The 21,773-nt window shown below is 36.2% G+C and overlaps 1 protein-coding gene across 1 annotated transcript in view; it reads right to left on the bottom strand.

Annotated features, from left to right (window-relative positions):
- EYS (eyes shut homolog) overlaps positions 1-21,773 on the bottom strand; it is a gene marked incomplete at its 5' end in the record, with an annotated part of 1,363,978 nt that overhangs the window by 670,787 nt on the left and 671,418 nt on the right. The window contains 1 exon segment of the mRNA XM_079781621.1: positions 19,990-21,726. Within this exon segment, the coding sequence (XP_079637747.1) occupies positions 19,990-21,726 (1,737 nt within the window).

The raw sequence follows: 21,773 nt of genomic DNA, 5'->3' as shown, positions 1-21,773 counted from the left end.
GTGGCGGGCGGGTAGGCGGGGCACGCACGGGTGGGTGGGTCATGTGATTTTGCATGCTGGGTCACTAGTATACATATAAATTCTTTAGTTAACAAGATCCCAGTGGTTTGTATTCATGTTACACACTGAGAAACACTGGGTTCCATGAACACAGACAATAGTGCAGTAAGGCTGGGGGAGAAATGGCGGGTTTGGGATGGAGAGGGGACATCTGTAATATCATCAGCAATAAAAATAAATATAAAAATAAAGTGATCTCTTACAGGCAAAGAGAGAGAGAGAGAGAGAGAGAGAGAGAGAGAGAGAGAGAGAGAAATGCTGAGCAAGACCTAAATAATTTTATGCAAATTTCATCTGTTATTAGTTAACTTCAGTATAACCAGACAATTAATTGGCTAGTTAGGGGTATAATTAATTATATGTGCAATTTTGCTCACTCTAAAAAGGTCTGGTGGTGAATTTTTGAAAGTTCTGTACTAAATATGGTGACATCATATTTAAATTAGATTATGTGTAGTTAATCTAAACTAATAAAATGGTAATATGCTAATTAGACTGGGAGACCTTCTAGGAGACCTTCCAGATGTCCTTCCAGACAAAGCCATGGTGGTGGGGCCAAGGCAGAGATGGTTAGGGGTGATCAGGCCAGGAGGGGAAGGCAGTTGGGGGTGATCAGGCCGGGGGAGGTAGTTGGGGGCGAGCAGGCTGGCAGTGGGGGTAAGTTGGGGGCAATCAGGCCAGCAGGGGGGCAGGTGGGGGTGAACAGGCTGGTGGGGGTGGGGAGTTGGGGCTATCAGGCCGGTAGGCAGAGTGACTAGGGGCAATCAGGCAGGCAGGCAGGTGAGCAGTTAGGAGCCAGCAATCCCAGATTGCGAGAGGGATGTCCAACTGCTGGTTTAGGGATCAGGCCTAAACCAGCAGTCGGACATCCCCCGAGGAGTCTTAGATTACAGAGGGTGCAGGCTGGGCTAAGTGACACCCCCTGAGCCCATGCATGAATTTCGTGCATCGGGTCACTAGTAATTCATAATTAAGCAATTCCAAACCTAAACAACCAAATACTTTGTGTAATTAATTTGAAGACATTCAAAGTGTTATGTCTTAAAAATTAATTAGAGAGTAGTGACATCACCAAGTTGTGACACAGGTTGTTCCTGACTTTGTTCCCACTCAGAAGAAGAGCAACTAACATTAAATCATGAGCTCCATGACAGAATCCTAAACCATGAAGGTGAGGCTGTACCACAGAGTCCAAGAGAGACTACATTCAAAGGGTAATAGAAGTGGCTACATGTTCACTGCATTGCCCCTCCCTGACCCGGGACAATCTAGCACAACATGGAGAGCTCTCCCTTTAGTCTCCAGTTCTTCCACTGAGAAATAAAGAACCCAGCGGGGAACAACTAGCCCTCTCCCAGCACTGTGTGTTGTTTTGCAAGAGCCCCTACTCCAATTTCGCACCATGTGAAATTCAGGAGGACATTAGGGATTCAATGACTGGAATCTGACTGTGACAAAGAAAGGGATATATACTTACGGTGATAAGATACTAAGTACCAGACATATAATATACATTATTACTATAGCTAATACTGCTGTGTGATAAGGGAACTGTTAAGACTGTAAATTCTATGACTTCTAGTCACAAGGAGAAAAAATTTTTGTTCCTCTTTCTATATCTTTTCTTTTCCTTGTATACTAGAGGCCTGATGTACAAAGATTCGTGCAAGAATGGGCCTTCCTTCCCCTGGCTGCCAGCACCACCTTCACTCTGGCCGGAGCCGCCTTTCCACTCTGGCCCAGAGCTGCCTTTCCGCCTTCCCATACTTCCCAGAGGCCCGGAGCGGCTGGAGTGATACAGGACGCCTATGTATGCAAATTAACCCATCTTTGTTGGGTTAATTTGCATACTCTTTCCTGATTGGCTGGTGGGCATCACAAAGGTACGGTCAATTAGCATGTTACTCTTTTTATTAGTGTAGATGGATGAGAAGATGGATGCAGCAGAACCTATTATGGTGATCATTTTACAATATATGTAAATCAAATTGTTATTCCATAATCCTTAAGCTCACACAGTGATGCATATCAATGATTTCTCAATAACAGTGAAAACACCATTTAAATAATTCACAAAATTTTAAGAAATTCAAAATGAATGATACTTGTTGAAAAATTAAAGTAGCCTTTTTAAGCTACATAGAAGCACCACTAAAATAATATGATTAAAACACTATTGCTTAGCTACTATGTGAGTACTTATATTCTGGTATCTAGTAAGAATATCATAAAAATTATTTAAGGGCACAATTAGCATCTTGGCTATAAGACTGAAAAATTATGAATTTTATTCTATGAAGAACTAGCTAATCAAATTATTCTAGACTCTCTGACTTCCCCAAATAGAGCATGAGAGACTGGTTAGCTCTCCTTAAATAAATTTCCACAACTATTCCTCCTGGAGCATGCTGTAATAAAAATAAGCATAATGTATCCTAGACAACACAAGGCTGGAAGTTCATCAGAGTGTCTGGCCTTGTGGCTTTTAATTTAGCCTTCTTATTTGAAACCCATCATGTCTTTGCTGTCCACGCAATCTCACCATGGATGGCATCTCTCATAAAGTTCTGGTATCCCACTGCAAGCTGCCGTACAGGATGACTTTGTGCAATCAATATATCACATAGTTGAGTGTTTTATTCCTTGGCATATTGTTTAAATCATTAATGTAATTATCTATTTCATTCAACCAATCTTATCTACTATGTACTACACATTTTTGCTGAGCTCCATAGTCCCTTTTCTCAAAGAGTTGATAGAAAAACTTAAAAGCAAAACAAAGACTCTCAGCCTCTTGATTTATAGTTTCTTAGAAAACAAAAAATACCAGTTTATATTAAAAATGTAAGAATTTAGATAAATATTACACTTATTATTTCAGTATGGATTTAAAATTTAGCCCTGACCGGTTTGGCTCAGTGGATAGAGCGTCTGCCTGCAGACTGAAAGGTCCCAAGTTCATTTCTGGTCAAGGGCATGTACCTTGGTTGCGGGCACATCCCCAATAGGAGGTGTGCAGGAGGCAGCTGATCGATGTTTCTCTCTCATCGATGTTTCTAACTCTCTATCCCTCTCTCTTCCTCTCTGTAAAAAATCAATAACATATATTTGAAAAAAAAATAGGAAAACAAAATTTAATTCATCCTTTGTTAAAAAAATAAATGTCATATCTGTCGAAAATGTTACATTCTGGGTTTTTTGTTAATTTCATATTTTTTCTTCTGAATAAATTGCAAGTTGCTTTATTAAATATTCTGCATGAAGACAATAGGACTCATGTATACTTAATCTATGATGAAACAGTATTTTACCTTACGCTACCTCACTAATAGTATACTATTTAAATTTCAATGAAACAAGCTATGCTCTCTCTCTATTGAAAGAAGATGTTTTCATTTGTATACAAGGAAGATAAATGGATTCTATGGGAACAGATCCAGGTTCAAATCCTGAATCAGATAATGATTAGGTGTGTGATTCTAAAAAAGTCACAGTTGCATTTGTTGGCAGTAATCCTCAAGTAAATGGTGGCCATCTTCATCATCATCACTAATGATATAAACAATAAGCTATATTTTCTTCCCTAAGTCTATATCAAAATGCAGATACAGTAAGAATGAGTACTTCAATTATTTTCTAAAGCAGTGCAGGTGGGTGTATCTTAGTCACTGTACATTTTAGCTCATATTTAACAGCTGAATTTAATATTTAAATTGTTTATATATGCATTATTTGTGCTCTACATTAGTACACTCTTGACTTGATGTAAATGAAATGGTATATAAAGGAAAATTTAATGCCATGTATAAAAAAATGTAGTGGAATTACAAAACAATTTGTAGGGTAAAAAAAATTGACTGTAATATTTCAGATACCAAAATGAAAATTATTTGTTTTGATAGAACACTTATATTTTGAAGCTATGCCCCCTAAAAAAAATCTCCACTATAAATTCAATAGCAAAACTCTGAACACCCCTCAATAGTTTATCTGAGAGCTAAAATAGTAAAATAAATTTTATAAATAGTCAACATATTTGATTCAATAAGTCTGTTAATTTTATATTTTCTAAACATGACTGTAATCCTATATAATAAAGATGTAATATGCAAATGGTCATTACACCGTGAAGCATAACGACCGACCACGTAACAACCAGATCATGGATCAGCAGGAGGATGGGGCATCAAACTACAAGCAGGTGGCAGAGAGCTATAGGAAGGGGCAGGGCAGCAACTATGAGGGGGGGGCAGGGGTGGCAGAGGGAGCTACAGGAGGGCAGCAGCAAGCTACTGGCTACAAGAGGGTGGTGGAGAGTTACAGGAGGGGGCAGGGCAGCAAGCTATGAGGGGGGGGCAGGGGGAGCTACAGGAGGCTGGGCAATGGGTGGAGAGCTACTGGAGGGCAGCAGCGAGCTACTGGTGAGCTACTGGGGCACGGATTTATGCACAGGACTACTAGTTTTATATATTGAGAATGGGTTGTCACTCATTTATCAATTTTATCATTTAATGTATAGTAAACAAATAGCTTTGAAAACATTCTATGCTTGAAGCATTGTACACCATATTGCAGAAGCAAATATATATATGATTTGGCACTCTTTATCAAGAAATTTACTGTCAAGTGAAAGGATAATCAAATAACAACTCAATATAATGCAATATAGTAAGTGCATTTTGGGGGTAGGTAAGGAGAAAATAACACAGTAGCACAATTCAAGGACACAAAAAATGGGAGATGTAAAAGGAACTGTCTGAAAAATGATATGAAAAATAAATTGTAGGTAATTCTGTCAATTATTTCTGAAATTATAATTTTGTTAAGGATTGCCTAGAAAAAGTGAAATATATAAGTACGTTGCATGAAAAAATGTAATTTACACAAAATATATCCCAAATAGCAATCCTATATAATAAAGAGGTAATATGCAAATTGACCCTCACACCATCACAAGATGGCTCTGCCCACAGCAGATGTGGGGTTCCTGTAACACAAGATGGCTGTGCCCACAGCAGAGCTGGGGTTTCTGTAATGAGCCTTAACAAGCGATCAGCAGGGACCTGAGGCTGTGTTCCCTGAGCAGTGGGGCTTGACAGAGGACCTCAAGGAGCACCCCCTGCCCTGGTACCAGGCTGGGGGACCTTCAGGCCGTGCCCTTCGCCCCAAGCCGGGGGGACTGAGGCTACGCCCCCAGCCCCATTGCCCAGCTGGGGACCTCAGGCTGCATCCCTCACCCGACGGGGCTTGATGGAGGACCTCAGGCTGCACACCGGGCCAGCGTACCTCAGGCCATGCCCCCTGCCTGGTGGGGCTTGATGGGGGACCTCAGGCTGTGACCCCTGCCTGGCGGGGCTTGACGGGGGACCTCAGGCTGCGCCCTTTGCCCCAGGCCAGGGAACCTGAGACTGTGCCCCCATCCCTGGCACCAGGCCAAGGGACCTCAGGCCGTGCCCCCACCCCAGCACCCAGCCGGGGGACCTCAGGCTGCATCCCCCGCCCAGCAGGGCTTGACGGGGGACCTCAGGCCACAACCCCTAGCCCAGCGCCAGGCCAGGGGACCTGAGGTTGCGCCCCCTGCCTGGCAGGACTGACGGGGGTGGGGCCAGCCAGGTCTGGGTCTTGCACGATTTCGAGGTGCGCATGGGTGGGTGGGGACTTTACTCTGGGTCCCGCAGCACACCCCAGACTCTGACAGGAGGAAGATTTTCATATACATTTTACTAATTTTCTTTCATCTTTTGACACTTCTATTATAGAGAAAGGGCAAATAGCAATATTAAAATATTTCCTCTAATTAATTCCCTGTAATGTGCATAAATTTTGTGCACCACACCACTAGTATGAAATAAAAAGGCTAATTTTATCTTTCAGACATAATAGAGTAACAAAATAAAATTTAAGTTTAATTTCTAAATAACTGGGAACTGAAGAACACAAATGAAGCAAGCGTCTTCAGACATTTAACAATAAGCTACACATGTAAGTGAACCTCTTGATTATTCCATCGTACTATCTGGAAAGTGTCTCTGGACTCTAACACGGACTATGGGAGGATAAACTGTGGTATTTTCCATGAATTGAGGAGACAGAATAATAATAAAAAAAAATTCAGGGAGGTGAAGAAAGCTAGAATTAGCTGGGCACAGTACCAGAGAGAAGAGAGTTACAAAGAGAACTCCAGAGAGCTATAAGGTTGTCCTCAAGTTTTCAAATGAGTACTTATCATCATAATTATGTGAGGAAAGTAAGAGGTTGGGAACAAGCAACCAGAAAACAGCAGTTGAACAAAGTCTGATTAAGGTTGTAAAACAGACTGCTCAGAAAATGCGTGTAGAGGGAAGGAAGACATTACTTCTCCCGTGCCTGAGAAGGACTAACAAAGGTAGTTCAACTGAAGGAGGATGAACCTGGAAAAGAGAACAAGAAGTAGCATTCAGAGAGAGGGGACGAATTAGTGAACACAGTGCCAAGATCTTCCCCTTGTCAAAGTCCAATAGTTTTTAACATAGCTTCTAATATTTTTAAGTGTCTACTCTACAGCATTTGAACTCTATGGATAAAAACAAGAACCTCTCCGGACATCAGCACAGAAATTGTCCATTGACATAGGAATGGCAAGATGATTTCATCATGATAGTCAATTCAATGCAGATATTGTTTGACACTGATTTCCATTCACTCTGTGGGGACACTGTGGGGGAAAAAAGACAAGAGAAGGAATGTTGAATAAATTATGTAAATATTATAGAAGATTATATATAGTGATAGATAGATCTAAAAAATATGATCCTCATTGGGGCCCAAAGGCCAGGAACACTAAGATGGCTCCTAGGAGAAATGTAGTTTTGACAGAGCCCTTTGAAACAAAAATAAAACTTCAGCAGGATTTGGGGATGAAAGCCATTTTAAATTCAGAAGGCAGCTTCGGTAAAGCCTTCAGTGTGATGCTAAGGAAAATAACTCCAGCATGAGAGAAAAAGCCTTTCTTCTGGGAATATACAGACAACTATTACTTGATATTCTTTAAGAGAAAGTGAAAGTTTTGGGGAAATGTACAGAGAAATCTACAAAGTAGATGGATCAGAAATAGCAATGGATGAAAAAAATCGATGTCTAAAGATGATAAAACAAAGCAAAAGGAAGGGCATAAATAATAGGCATGCCATTATATATGAAGTTCCCTTCTTTCATAAATTGTTATTTATATACTATTTTAAATTACATCCCATTTCTGTAAAAACTCACTTAGTTGTGCTAATTTTATTATAGGAAAAAGTGATTTAAAAGTGCCATGCATCACCCTAGTGCCAGAGAAATCATTTAAATAGTCACACAATGTTTATTAATTTATACCATAGTATTTCTAATTATTTAGAAGATTATTTGTCTAAAATGCATTATGTACATGAATAAGATAGACTTCATATTTGGATCATATATTTTTAACCACATTTAATATTTGTACTGAAAGCAATAAACTTTAGGAAATAATTTAGCACTATGCTTGAAATTGGTATCAAAGACAAAGTGTAAGAACACTTATGGATTAAAAATGATGTGACTAGCTTTGAGTTATATACTTGAGGTTAAAGAAATAAATAAAAAATTTGCTTCATTGTTCAAATATATTACAAACTACATATTACAAAAGAGTTCCAGCTGACTTGATATCAATTATTTTAAACTGAAAATAAAAGATCATGTACAGACTATTTTCAGTATAAATGCACACAGTCATGTGGCATTCCTTGGGTCTCTAGCTCAATATACTCAGTTGCTATAGAAACCATTTCTAAGGAAACAGGAGAAAGAAGTATGAGTATTTCTATTGCTGGCTGTGTGCCTGAGAGAAATGAATAGTAAACAATTAGTAATACTTCTCTTGCATATAGGTGCTTATCAATTAAATAAATGAACTGAAGAATATATACTACCAGTTTCATACTCATAATATATATATGTGTGTGTGTGTGTGTGTGTGTGTGTATATATATATATATATATATATATATATATATATATATATATATACATATATATATGTACACATATACATATATATGAATGAAATCATTTTAATGTTACATTTCATTTAATCACACACACAAACAATGAATGGCTAACCATACAAGCAGATGCATTGGAAAAAAGAACATTTGATTTTCATTTGTCACCTCTCCAAAATTAAGTCAGTTGAAATCTCCAATTGTAATGTAACTATCCTGTAACAGGGAAAAAATCATAGAAACTTATAATCAGAGAAAATCAGTTCTTCGCTTTGTCAGGAGAAGAAACTGAGGTTAATGACTTGCACATGAGAAATGACTTGGGCATATTCTGAAACTAATTTAAGAAGATCCAGGATTAGAATTCAAGTTCCCAAACCCAAATCCTATTTCTTCCAGCACAAAGTTTACCTCAAACATGTGTTTTTAGAAACAATAAAACGAATTAACTTTACAACGAATAATTTGCCCCTGCGCTCAATATAAGCCTGGCCTTATAATAATCAGGCTCAATTTGCCCTATTCTGGAAATTGCTACTGAGTCAAAGTCACTGCCACTGGTCTCTCAATTTTATTTTATTCATTTTTTCCTTATTACTCTTTAAAAATATATATATATACTTGTGTGCTTAGCTCAGTCTGAACACTGAGAACCCACTTTTGCCAGCATTCATTTACCCAGATGAGAGCAAGTTAAGTGGGATACTGTCCATGCTTTATCGACTGGGAATCTACCTGTTGCGGTCTTCTGGTTTCTGTCTGTCCCTCTGTGCTGTGACATAACAGTTCTCTAGATTCTCCTGTGTTGTAGGCATAATACTAAACAGACCATTTCAATGACCTTCATCCTTGATTAATCTTCTCCCTTTGCGTGTGAGTGAATTCTCTGTGAGTATGACATCATTCTGGTCATTACATTATTACGATAAAAGGAGATTATGTGGGTGGACCTAATATAATCAAACGAGCCTTTTAAAAGCGAGATCCCCACCCTCTATCCTCCTTCAGCAAAAGAGGAAGTGAAAGAGATTCAAAGGATGAGAGAGTATAGAAAAGCAGGGATGTTCTCCCTTGCTGAGATGCAGGGGTTTATGGGAAATGACCCTTCGAATGATCTCTAGGAGTCAAAAGCTGTACCCAGCTGAGAAAACAGGCACCTAAAACAGGTTTTCATTATAAATGAATTCATAGTGTACTAGTATGTCAATTTCCATGTAGTTGCCTTAAATTAATCATGACCAAGTCTAAAGAAAGTATGATATTTATACAGATTAGCAGGATGAATATAATTCTTTTTTCTCTTTTCCCATTATTTTTAGAATTACATTCCTACACTTTTCTGAACCCAATTATGTAGAATAAGAGTATTTGAAAAGCATAAAAGTTCCTATTTAAAAGTATAAAAATATTTTAATAGTTGTCAAATACAATAGATGGCAGAAGTACTAAAAATTTGGTTTAATTTACCATTTCTAAAGGTAGAGTGGAGAGACCAGAATACTTATCTATCTTATGGAAGCCTATTATTTTTCCCCCTAAGACTCTCATGCTTCTTCAGTTTCCTTACCTCCACTTGTTTCATACCAAGGACAGCAGATATTTAAAAAATGCTAAGGAGCTTAAATCAATTTCAAATGTAAATTTTTAAAAATCAACATCGAAGTATCTTTGAGAAAATTTGCTTTGAATGAAATTTATCATGTAGGATGAGAGTTAATTTTAAAGTTAGGAAACTGCTCACCATTAAATCTAGATCTGCTTTTCTAGAAAGTCTATAAGTGCTAAGTTTAAATTCTTCCAAGAAATTAATGAGAAACATTATTAAATCATGGATTAGCTCATTTGATGTGTTAACGGGTAAGCATTTTTTTTAAATTGATAGAAACAAGTGGAAAGCTTCATACAGAAATGTATTAAAAGATAAATGATTTAAATGGTCCTCTCTTTATGAGAAAGATTCATATAAAGAACATGAATAATTTTTCAATTTTGAGAAAATACATGTGTTTTTATTAGCAAAAGCATTAAAAGTGAATTATTTTTATCAAAATTAAACATATATAGTACATTGAGAAGCTTTCACTTGGCCATATCCCTAGTCATATATAACTTAAAAACAACTATTCTCTAAAAACTTACAGCATATTAAAGTGTAATCTTATGTATTTTATTTTTAAATCTTTAAAATACCTCTCAAAAATCTGGGCACATAAATACTTATAATTTAAAAGTTGAGGTAGGTTCTGATATTGTTTATATAGTAAAATGAATAAAATAATACTAAAATGAGTTTAATTTCTTACTTGTGATTTAGTCACTTAATATGTAATCTCTCAATAAATTAACTTTTTGACATGAACTAAACAGACAATGGATTAACTTCGATTTCTATTACAAAAAATAAAGACAATTAAAGTCAAATTAATAAAATATATATAAAATTAAGTTTTGCATAGAGATTATAATTTAAGAAAAATCCTTATCATTTATAGTGCTGGGCTTACTAGTACATATGTTTAAAAATGAAACAAATATTTTGGTAATGAATTAATCATGAGGATACTTTTGAAATAATTTCTTATTTTGCTTCTCTTTTTCATAGAGAGAAGGGATAAGATTAGTCAATTAAATAATTGGCACTCCAAAAGTAGTACCTGCTTCCTTATTTAATGGCTGGTACTTTTCTAATAAATGCTAGAAAAATGCTTTTTCAAATTTATGCTAGAAACTTATTTTTCCTACATTCTTTTCTTTTGAAAAGTTCTTATTGATGCTAATAACACTTATTATTGATAGGAGTTTATCTTTGGTTTGAATACTTACTTGAAACTATTACTTTCTTACCATCAACAATGTCTATCCCAGTCTCTGTTTTGAAATATAGTACTTAAAAAACACACATTTCAATCTCCATATCAGATGACTTCAGTTTGTCTGCTTGTCCACTTGTGTGTTTGTGTTAGACAACCAGTCCCCTTTGTCATGACCATATAACACAGGCACAGTTCCATTCCAGGTAAGGGTACATATCTGGATTTCGCGCTTGACCCAGTGGGGGGGAGTGCAGGAGGCAGCCATTCAATGACTCTCATCACTGATGTTTCTATCTTTCTCTCCCTTTCCCTTCTTTTCTGAAATAAAATATTCTAAAAAAAGAATAATGATAGGTATAATTTATCTAGACCTACTACCTCTGGATATTCAATTAAGCACAGTACATGCATTGTCTGGTTTAATCTTCACAAGAGCTGTTTGCAGTGATTATGATTATTATTCCCATTTTAAAAAAATACATTCTTATTTGTTTCAGAGAGGAAGGGAGAGGAAGAAATAGAAACATCAATAATGAGAGGGAATCATTGATCGGCTGCGTCCTGAACACCCCCTACTGGGGATTGAAGCCAAAACCCTGGCAAGTACCCTGACTAGGAATTGAACCGTGACCTCCTGGTTCATAGGTAGACACTCAAACAATGAGCCAAACTGGCCAGGAGATATTTCCCATTTTATAGTGAGAAATATAAAGTATGCCTAAGATCACACAATTACTAACTAGAATTGGAACCAGATAGTTGGACCATGGAGCCCAAATTCCAAAACCCTTATACTGTAGCAGTAAGGACCCTGTAGAGAACAATATGCTAATGTCTATAGGGCATTGATAAAAGAGCACAGGTCCTTTACATAACAATTTCAGTTTCTAATTTATTTCTGTGGAATCAAAATTGACATTGTTCATATCTTATGCTTTTAAAGTAAAATAAGCATAAAATTGGAGGTAATTCCTGTGGGGTTAATAAATATAAGAATACTACTTGTCAGTTGGTGAAAAAATATGTAATTTTTATAGGTCCTATTGGTTTAAAAGAAGACTTTTTCAAGCATAAACTATACCTTCAGGTATAAATATTATCTAAAAAACAAAATGTTACTCTTTATTGCTTTCAGCTGTCAAAATGATAAAAGGCAACTTTATTTTATTTTTCCCCATTACACAAAGCTTGTTAGAGTGCTGTAAAGAGTGACAGAGGCACTGGTATTGAAAAAAGAGATAGATAAGCCACTAGAGGAAATAAACATGTATCCATAGTTTAAGTAATATGGTAAACTGCTTACAAAATTTCACCCAGAATAAGAGCATAGATTGAAAATCAAATAGAAAAAAAAATAGTACATGGTTATAATCTTAAATCAAGAGTTGTGTTTATGGTCTAAAGTTCCCAAGTTATATCTAGACTTTTACCCATGTTCAATTACATACTGGATCATAATGTCTTATTTTCCAGCATTAATCACTCTTCAAAAAGTAAAATATGGATGTTTCAGAGGAGAGAGAAGATAAAGAGCAGATAAATATAATAGGAATATAGGAATTAATATGTTTTTTTACACTGAAGGATCCTGTAATTCAAAGCTGAGAGTTCAGGTGTTAGACATTGTCTACCATCAAGTTGTGAATGTAGGCTGAGGAGTGAGGCTCTCAGGAAGGAAGATACAGCCTCAAAGGAATTTAGGGAGCTCAGGGAAGGTGGCAAAGACTGCCTTAGAGCATCAGCTCTTGAATCTTCTGGAACTAATGATAAAAATATAGAAGTATTAATATGAATTAAAGGAACCTAGTAAAGGGTTAGAAAACTCTGCCAAAATATAACCAAGGATTTAAAACCATGTGATATTCAAGACTGTGGCTTTATTCAGAAATCAAGTATCAGAATAGGGTGCATTAGTCAACAAGTGGACAAATCAAAGGTAGAGTACATATCAAAAAAATCTAGGGCAAGCATCAAGCTTATATTTCAAGTACTCATAGCTTAAGAACCAGATAGATATTAATTGTGGTTGGGGCAGTAGCCAGGAAACTTAGAGAGAGTCTGTAGAGTTAGATTAAAAAAACTAAAAGTCTAAGGAGAGGCTAACATTTCGGTGGCACGGGACTGCAATTATCTATAATAATAAAAGTGTAATATGCAAATAGACCGAACAGCTGAACAGCAGAATGACTATCTGGACGACCTTCCTGACAACCATATGGACGAAGCCGCGGCTGTGAGGGCCGAGGCAGCTGGGGCTGTGAAGGCCTACTCTTGCACGAATTTTGTGCATCAGGCCTCTAGTATATTCATATAATCCTAAAAAGTGACTCCACAAAATTAGTGATAGCCCCATTTTTCAGATGATTCACAGTGGCTAATCAGATAACTTTTCTAAAACCAAAAAAACTAGTAATGGGAATGCTATGATTTGTTCACCTTTCAAGCTTCTGCCATTTATCAAACAATGAAGTTGTAGAACTCAGAGTTTTTAAAATTTGGACAAATAGCCTGGGAAATGAATAAGGATTCTGCACAAACTTTGTGCCTTTAGTGTGTCTTTACAGGAAGATGGTGAGACACACAGGAAGAATATCATATGACAACAGAAGGCAGAATTGGAGTGATGTAGCTGCAAGCCAAGGAACACCCAAGATTGACAGCCAGCACAAGGAACTAAGAAAAAGCAAGGAAGAATTCCCCTCTATAGGCTTCATTGAAACAGTAGGGTCCTACAAACAACTTGTTTTCAGACTTTTAGGCTTTAGAAATATGAGACAATAAATTGTTGTTATTTTAAGCCACCCAGTTTGTGCTACTTTGTTATGGCAGCCCTAGGAAACTAATACATTTCATCAAAATATATTCATAATTTCAGCCTCTGTATCACAGTTACAAAATTTCAACATCAATCTTATCAAAGCTCATCAGCATCTGTCTTCTTTTTAAATATTTTCTAACCCTAGCATCTTCACTCTCAATAGCCATATTACATCATCAGGTCTCTCCACTCCATTTGACTTCCTGTTTTATCAAACACACAGCACATGGACAAACACATACATGGAGTATACTAATTATACTGTCACACCATCAGGGCACAGATAGCTTGGATTATTAAATATTGTGATTAGTAGAGAGTTCCTCCATTTAACACAAATTCACCAATAAATTTCCAAGAATAAGTATAGATTAACATATATTTCATGTTGAACATGACTAGTTAATTCATGGCAGATACAGAAGTTAGATGGTCTTTCTGTGCCCCAGGGATATAATCAGGATTGTAATTATAAACTTATCAGACTTTTGCATTATAACATCTATTATTAGACACAGTTTTATAGCTGATAAAATGCCAGAAAAACGTACTTATAACATGTCTGGAAAAAATTGGTTTGCATAATTTTCTCTTATTTGTCTTCATAGAGTGGCTTAAGATACTTTTCTCTGCTTAATAAAACAAGTTACCAAAAATAAATAAAAATAATCTAATGTATCAGCAAATCCTGTTGGCTTGACCTTCACACTATATCTAGAATCTGATCATTTCCCAAGACTTTACTGCTGATACCTGGATTGAGCCACGGTCATTTCTCACCTAGACTGAGGCATCTGAGTCCTAACTGGTCTCACTGCCTATCTGTCTTCCCCAGTCCCACCCACTAATCAATTCTCAATAATGCAGCCAGAGTGACCACCCAGATTATGTCATTTCTCAGCCCAAACCCCTGGAATAATTATGTTTCACTCAGAATACAAGACAAGCCCTTAAAATGGCCTAAGGTTTTTAGAATGTGATTTTGTTTGCTCCACCCTATTATCAACTTGACTTTATGCTCTAAAAGTCTCTCTTGTTTACCTGCTCCACAACCATGGTTTCCTGATGTCCTCAGAAAATGTCAAATGCACACCATCTTTAATACAGCATTGACCATTTACACTTTATGGGACAGTCTTTTCCATATATTTACACAGCTCTCATCTCCTTCAAGATGGCTTAATCAAAGAGATCAAACATGATCATACTATTGTTTCTCACCCCTCAACCCAGACCTTGTGACATCCAGCCCCCTCCTATTCTACTCTATTTTTTCTTTTATCCATATAGGTTATCACATCATATATAATATATGTAGTTATATTATATATGCATATTTTTATACATATATAATATAGAGGATATACTGTAGAATAGAAAATAAAAATATTATATATTAACAAGAGGCCCGATGCATGAAATTTGTGCAAGAGTAGGCCTTCCTTCCCTTGGCTGCTGGCACTGGCTTCTCTCTGGCATCTGGGACCTGGGCTTCCCTCTGGCCACTGGCAGGTACCCAGGCTTCCCTCGCAGCCCTGGCTTCATTCAGAAGGTCGTCTGGAAGGGCGGCCGGTCTAATTAGCATATTATGCTTTTATTATTATAGATATACATACTTACATATAGAGTATAGTCTCTACATATATTAGAACTATATTATGAACACTTTGTTATACTGTATTTTCCGGCGTATAAGACGACTGGGTGTATAGAAGATTTTCCTGGGTTAAAAAGTCGTCTTATACACCGGAAAATACAGTATATAACAGGTTATCGATACTAATAAAAGAGTAAGATGCAAATTGACCGTACCTTCACAACACCCACCAGCCAATCAGGAGTGAGTATGCAAATTAACCTAACAAAGCTGGCGAGTTAATCTGCATATGCAGGCACCGAGCTGCTGGGGGCGGAGCCTCTGGGCAGCATGGGAAGGTGGAAAGGCAGCTCCGAGCCAGAGCAAAAAGGCAGCTCCGGCTGGAGCGAAGGCGGTGTCGGCAGCCAGGGGAAGGAAGGCCCATTCTTGCATGAATCTTCGTGCATCGGGCCTCTAGTATAGAACTATAGGTTTATTAAGCTTAGTGTTTGCAATCTGTCTCTTTCCACTAGAAAATAAGCTTTAAGAGGACAGGAAGCATCTGTTTTGTTTAGTATCACACACACCATAATTAGAGACCAGGATCTGGTATCCTCAATAAAATGTGTTGCTAACTAAAACATGGTTATTAAGAAAGAACATATGTTATGCTAATCGTAGATGATAACACTGTTAAGCAGTTTGAGTAATATCTTAATTATTGACATAAAATAGCATCTCAAAATATTGTTGATGGACGTTCATAAAAGTGACAGCTTATCATATTGAACTATGTGCTGCAAGTAAAAATAGACTTGAGAGGCAACTGAAATATCTTTTTATCAACTTACTATCTACAAATGACTGACAGTAGCAAAAAGAACTGAGGAAAACTATGTTGGTGTATAGAAAAGTCATTTCCCACATTAACAGAATTAGACATGTGGTACCTGCTTGGGGGCCAAGAACCATGGGCTTCAGGCTTAAATATATCCATTTAGAAATAAAAAAAATTAACTAATATATTTTATGATTATTTAATACTTATTTTTGAAAGTTTATCTAGTTAGTCCTCATAGAATTTATTTTGTGTATGGTAGAGAGTATTAATTCTCAAAATAACAACGCATCAACACAATTTAGTAAATACTAAAACATTTCCCTGTAATTCAAATCCTCTTTTTATGTATTTTATATCTATCATGTATATTTGGACTTTTTATTCTATTTTCTTTTATACTCATCTCCTGTAATAATAACATACTATTTTATTACAATTTATTTTAATATATTGCATAAACATACAAGCTCTCTTATTGCCATATCTATTCACTATTCCCCATTATTCTCTTGCACTTTAAAATGACTTAAATTCTAAATATTATTCCATTTTAACTTGTTTGAAATTGCTTTATACTTTTCAGATATAGTGTTTATTTAGTATTAAGGGCTTAAAAATCTGAGACCTCAAATAAGAACATCATAACTCCATTTATATAATTTTATGGCTATTTAATAAACTCTACCTTTCAAACTCTGCTCTGTATAATTTTAAGCAGTAGTTTGTTTTTTTGTTAATTAGTGAAATTTCTCATTAAATTTCCAAAACGGTATGTAAGAAATAAGTGCACATATGTACATAAGGCATTTTGACTTTATTAGTTTAATGACTTTATCAGTTCCACTATCTCTTCTGTTTCAACTTTAAGAATGGCATTGAATTTTGTTGTGAGCTCTTTATATATTTTTTTGTGTTTGGAAAATATAAATACTAGAAAATATGAAGATAATATAAATCCTTATGATAAAAATAAGAGAAAAAATACTCTCAGTAAGCTATAAATCGTCAATGTCTTTTTATATAATGATGAGGTAAATTTTATCATTAAATGTCTTAATATGACTCATATTTTAATTCCTGGATAAAATAATCCTTTGTTATTTACTAGAATTTTATTAATATTACATTGGATCATATTTTAATTTAGAATTTTATTAATATGAATGGGATAAATGAAAGCTTATGTTTTTCATTTTGTGCAGTTTTTGTTATTTATCCATTACTAATTGAGAATATTTGGGGCAGCAAGCCCTGGCTGCCTGTGACATTCTTCCCAAACAGTTAGTAGAAAAAAAGGGAGTCTTATCACTATAAGAAAACAATATATTTTTTTTCTCTTAAACTTCATTTATTTTATGAGTTAAACCAAACCACAAAGGCTGGTTTGGTTTAGAGGATGTCTGAGAAAGACAATTTTGATCCAATTAACCAGAACTTCTACAATTTAAAATTACGCAAAACTTTAAGAAACGTATTGATACAGGTAACTCCATGATGCCCCTAATGACACTTTGGAGTGTCATTTTTTTTTTTTTTTCTTCTCAATCTGTCTCTTTCCACTAGTGCAGCCTGAGGAATCCACTAGAGCAAGGGAGCCCAGAATTATGGGCTTTCTACCTTTTATAATTTTTTTAGTATGGAAGTAGCATGTAGGGAGGAAATAATAGTTCCTAATGGTCCACTTAAGAAGCCTACAAAGAAATTCTTCCTTTATCAGTTATCCACTTGTTCTATATTTTGCCAGTGTCATGGAACCTAATTAAGATGTTAGCATTATAGACCATTCTACTGTGGCCTACCCCATCTTTCTTTTACATGAAGAGATTAGACCAGATGTGTTTTTAAATATCAGTTCTAGCTACTGAATGGGTTTGGTGAATGGGAAACACCAGTAGGAGACCAGGCGACTAGAAGAAAGTAAGGTTGGGTGTATATCTCCTGATCTTTTCTTGGTTGGTTTGCCTTGGATGGCCTGTGACCTCTTCCTAAAAGCCATGGCTTCTGTAATCTGGCAGCTTTTCTCCTTAGGTTCTGGAGCTTGATAACTGCTCTTTACTTTGTCCCTCTGGGCATTGGTGTAGTAATGACTAGTCCCTTCAAAATTGCACAATCTCTCACTGTTTTCCTTAAATTATACCCGTATCTTTGTAAATAATTTCTTTATTAAACTCTTCCCAAATGTTCAATTAGAGTGTGCTATCTATTCCTTGATTTGGCCTTGGCCAACACAGTGGGTGAACATATTGGAAAGTGTCAACATGTACCTTGCAAATGGTTATCATATCTCAAATAATTAGGGAAGCAAGTGAAACTGGGAGGAGATGGGGAGAACTGGAGAAGGTCAAAATCATCAAAGAGTATTTGCAGTTGGAGTTAGGGGATGAGAAAAATGGAATGTGACAATTTTGTTCATAAAGGGCAAGCCTAGAATTTATTTTTCTGGAAATAAAGAATTTGTATCTTGATTATTTCTAAGGGGCTAATTGTATTAGAGTAGAAGGTATACTCAGCTGCATCTACTAAGAACCTTATATGTGACACAAGTGATGTATAAGGCATTGCTGATGTGTCATACTAGTTATACAAAAAGCTTTCATCTTTTAAAAGTACAAGAATACTTATTTAAATTTGTAATTTAACTAATTATGAAAATTTTAGAAATTTTTTAAAGAGAGGTGTGTGGGGAGGACTGGATGAAGGAAGATGAAGGGATTAGCTAACACAAAGACATAGACAACAATGTGTGGTGTCAGCCAGAGGGAAGGGTGGGGCAAGGGCTGAGTGGAGGTGGGCAAAGGAGGGGAGGGGGCAGGAATGGGGACATTTGTAATAGTGTCAACAATAAATATAAAAAATAAAATGATGACTGTATAAAAGTGATGAACATAAAGAAAAAATAAAATCATATACTAAATATACCGAATATAATTTGGTCTTTCATATTACTGAGATGCCAGACATAAATTACACACCTAAACACTTATATGTGTTTCCTCTAAAGCATAGACACACAAAATCAATTTTTCATTGAATGAAAAATAACTGCACTGCTACCATTACACTTAAAATTCTCTGAGACTGAACTTCTTTAAATAATGAAAAAAATCTGTTAAATAAATACAATTCATTAAACTTGTTTTGCATGCTTTCCAATTTAATAGTAATTACAAAGGTAGAGAAGACTAGTGATGTTTAAAGTGCTTTAAAGTAAGAATATTTATCTAAGAAAAGTGGCTTTTCATTAATTATTTCAAATTCACACATGGAATATTATCTTGTAATATTTATGTAATATTTTATTAAGTAAAAGACATGAACTTAATTAATATTCTGAGTTATATTCATGAAGGCATCACAGCTTTGCAGTAAGAAATGATAAATCATACCATGAAGGATGGGGAAAACCCAACCAAGTTCCCTTAATTTCTTCATCTTTCCCATTAAAAAAAAAAAAAAAAGGAAGAAAGAAGAAAGAAAAGAAAATACCAGTACTGGAAAAAAATGCTAGGAAATATGTTACACTGTGTTCAATCTGAAAAAGAAGCTATTTCAAGAAATGAGAATAATAAAAGTTATTCCTAAACTTTGAAAGATCCATTGTAATGAATTGAACTAGTTCAGTTTCTGATTGCTTGCCAGCAGTAGAGCCATCTCCCACAAACTCGCCTATTGATCCGGTAGCCTTTGTGGCAGTGCATAAAGAATAACCATCTGTGTCAGGTACAACAGCAGGTGCCTTCTGCATTGACTGGCTGCTGCCCTGATTACAAAGAAGTTGTTTAGGGCACCTGGTGACTACAACAGGCTCTTTCTTTTCTGTAGAAAAGAAACTCATTTCTAAAAGTTTATTGAATTGAAGCTGAGAAACTCACCAGAAATCATCAGCTGAGGAGGTGCTGGAATGGACTCCAATGAAGACAAAGTAAGAGATGTAGTGATGGGAAGCCACTGGCCGGCGGCAGCAGATTCCCAATTATGCACACTAGGCTGAAGTTCCCATGTGGACCATTCTGAAGAAGTTCTGAACTCTTTTTTTAAATCAGATGTTAAAGGCAGATTATCTGTATAATATGTCCAATGTGGCATAAATACAGACATGGGAAAAGAGGTCTGTATTGGAAGTGATTGAGTTGGTGAAATGGTGTGCAATGCAACAATAGAGGTTGCTTCTGAAATATCAGACATTAAGTCTACAGATGGTGAAGGGTTGTATTTGAGGTCATTTGAATACACAGTTTCTGGATGACTTCGTAAATTTAGTTTAAAATCCTTATGAACTTTGAGCTGTTTTTGAGATCCTTTACTCTCTTGCATGCTCAATAAATTGTCTTGATTCAGTGTCTCAGTGGGACCCACAGTTATACCATATTGTCCTATTTTCCATATTTTAAAAATGTTTCTTGATACTAACAGATCATCAGTAGTCAGTTTTGAAGTCAAATCAGAATTCTTCAAATCAGAAGAGACAGTTCTTGAAGGGACGATGGGTAAACAAGTCTTATCCAAACATAAATTAACATCCAAATTACTTGATAGGGTAATGGATTCCTCCAAGGATAAGGATAAAATTATTCCTTTTGTACTCTTTTTAGAAGGAAATAAAGATGACAGTTCTGCGAATGCTGGTGATGGCATTATTTCAGTAGCAGAAGAAAACAAATGCCCAGAAGTGATAGTTTGAGTTCCCATTAGTGCATACCAGCTGGCTAATATCTCTGAGTTCATCCCGAATGTCTCATAAAAATGGGACTGTTCGCTATGCGAAACTTGATCTGAGAATTTATGAGAGGATTTTATTTCAGTCATAGAACATGTTGCACATGTCTGGCTTAATTCACTTAAGGAATCAGCAGTCTGTGATTTGGTGTTTGTGAGTCTCTGGTTGCTAGATGCTTCAGTAATAATCTGATATTCACTGGGAATGGAGGCTTGTGTAGTGAATCTGGGCAGAGTTGATGAGTTTAAGATGGCTACCTGTTTAGATGTAATTATCTTAGCAGGAGAAATGGGAGACATTGAGGAGCTCAGCAATCTCCAGCACTCTCTTCTTGAAATGAAGGTAACAGCTGAATATTCTTCAGCATCCTCTTGAGCCCCCCTAGAAACAATTGGAGGTATGCTTGCGGAAGCAGTTGTGAGCGGGAATCCAGGGGAGAGGAATGAGTGCCTGTTTAACTCAGTATAGGCCCCTGGAATGCCACTAATTACTGAACTCATTGTGGCAGCAGATAAGGCAACAGCCCGATCATTGTCAAGTAATACAGATTGCGTAGGAAAAATAAAATCTGTCATTAAGGAAGAGATGATAAACGAGGTCCTCTTTCTTCTATTGAAGAAAAAGAATCCTGGTGTGACAGCTAAAGTTTGGATAGGCATGTGTGAGACAGATGTTGTACTCTGGACAATTTGTGTTGTGTCATGATCATCAAAATTCAGAAACTGAGAAGAGGATACGTCTGTGGAAGAAGTAAGAGTGTGTTTTGTTGAAAGTTGTCTAGTAGAAATCAGCTCTTCCAGTAAATAGCTTTCAAGGAATATGCCAATATTTAATGCTGACAAACCAGTGGTTGCGAGAACATCATGGTTGAAAATGTCTGTCTCTTTTAAACCTTCAGAGGAGAAAAAGCCAACTTAAAAATAAAAAATAAAAAATGAA

The sequence above is a fragment of the Cnephaeus nilssonii genome (assembly GCF_951640355.1).
Source record: "Cnephaeus nilssonii genome assembly, chromosome: 9".
In the NCBI taxonomy this organism is placed as follows: domain Eukaryota; kingdom Metazoa; phylum Chordata; class Mammalia; order Chiroptera; family Vespertilionidae; genus Cnephaeus; species Cnephaeus nilssonii.
Note: the sequence above shows the minus strand (reverse complement) of the source record. Positions and strands in the feature narration are given on the sequence as shown.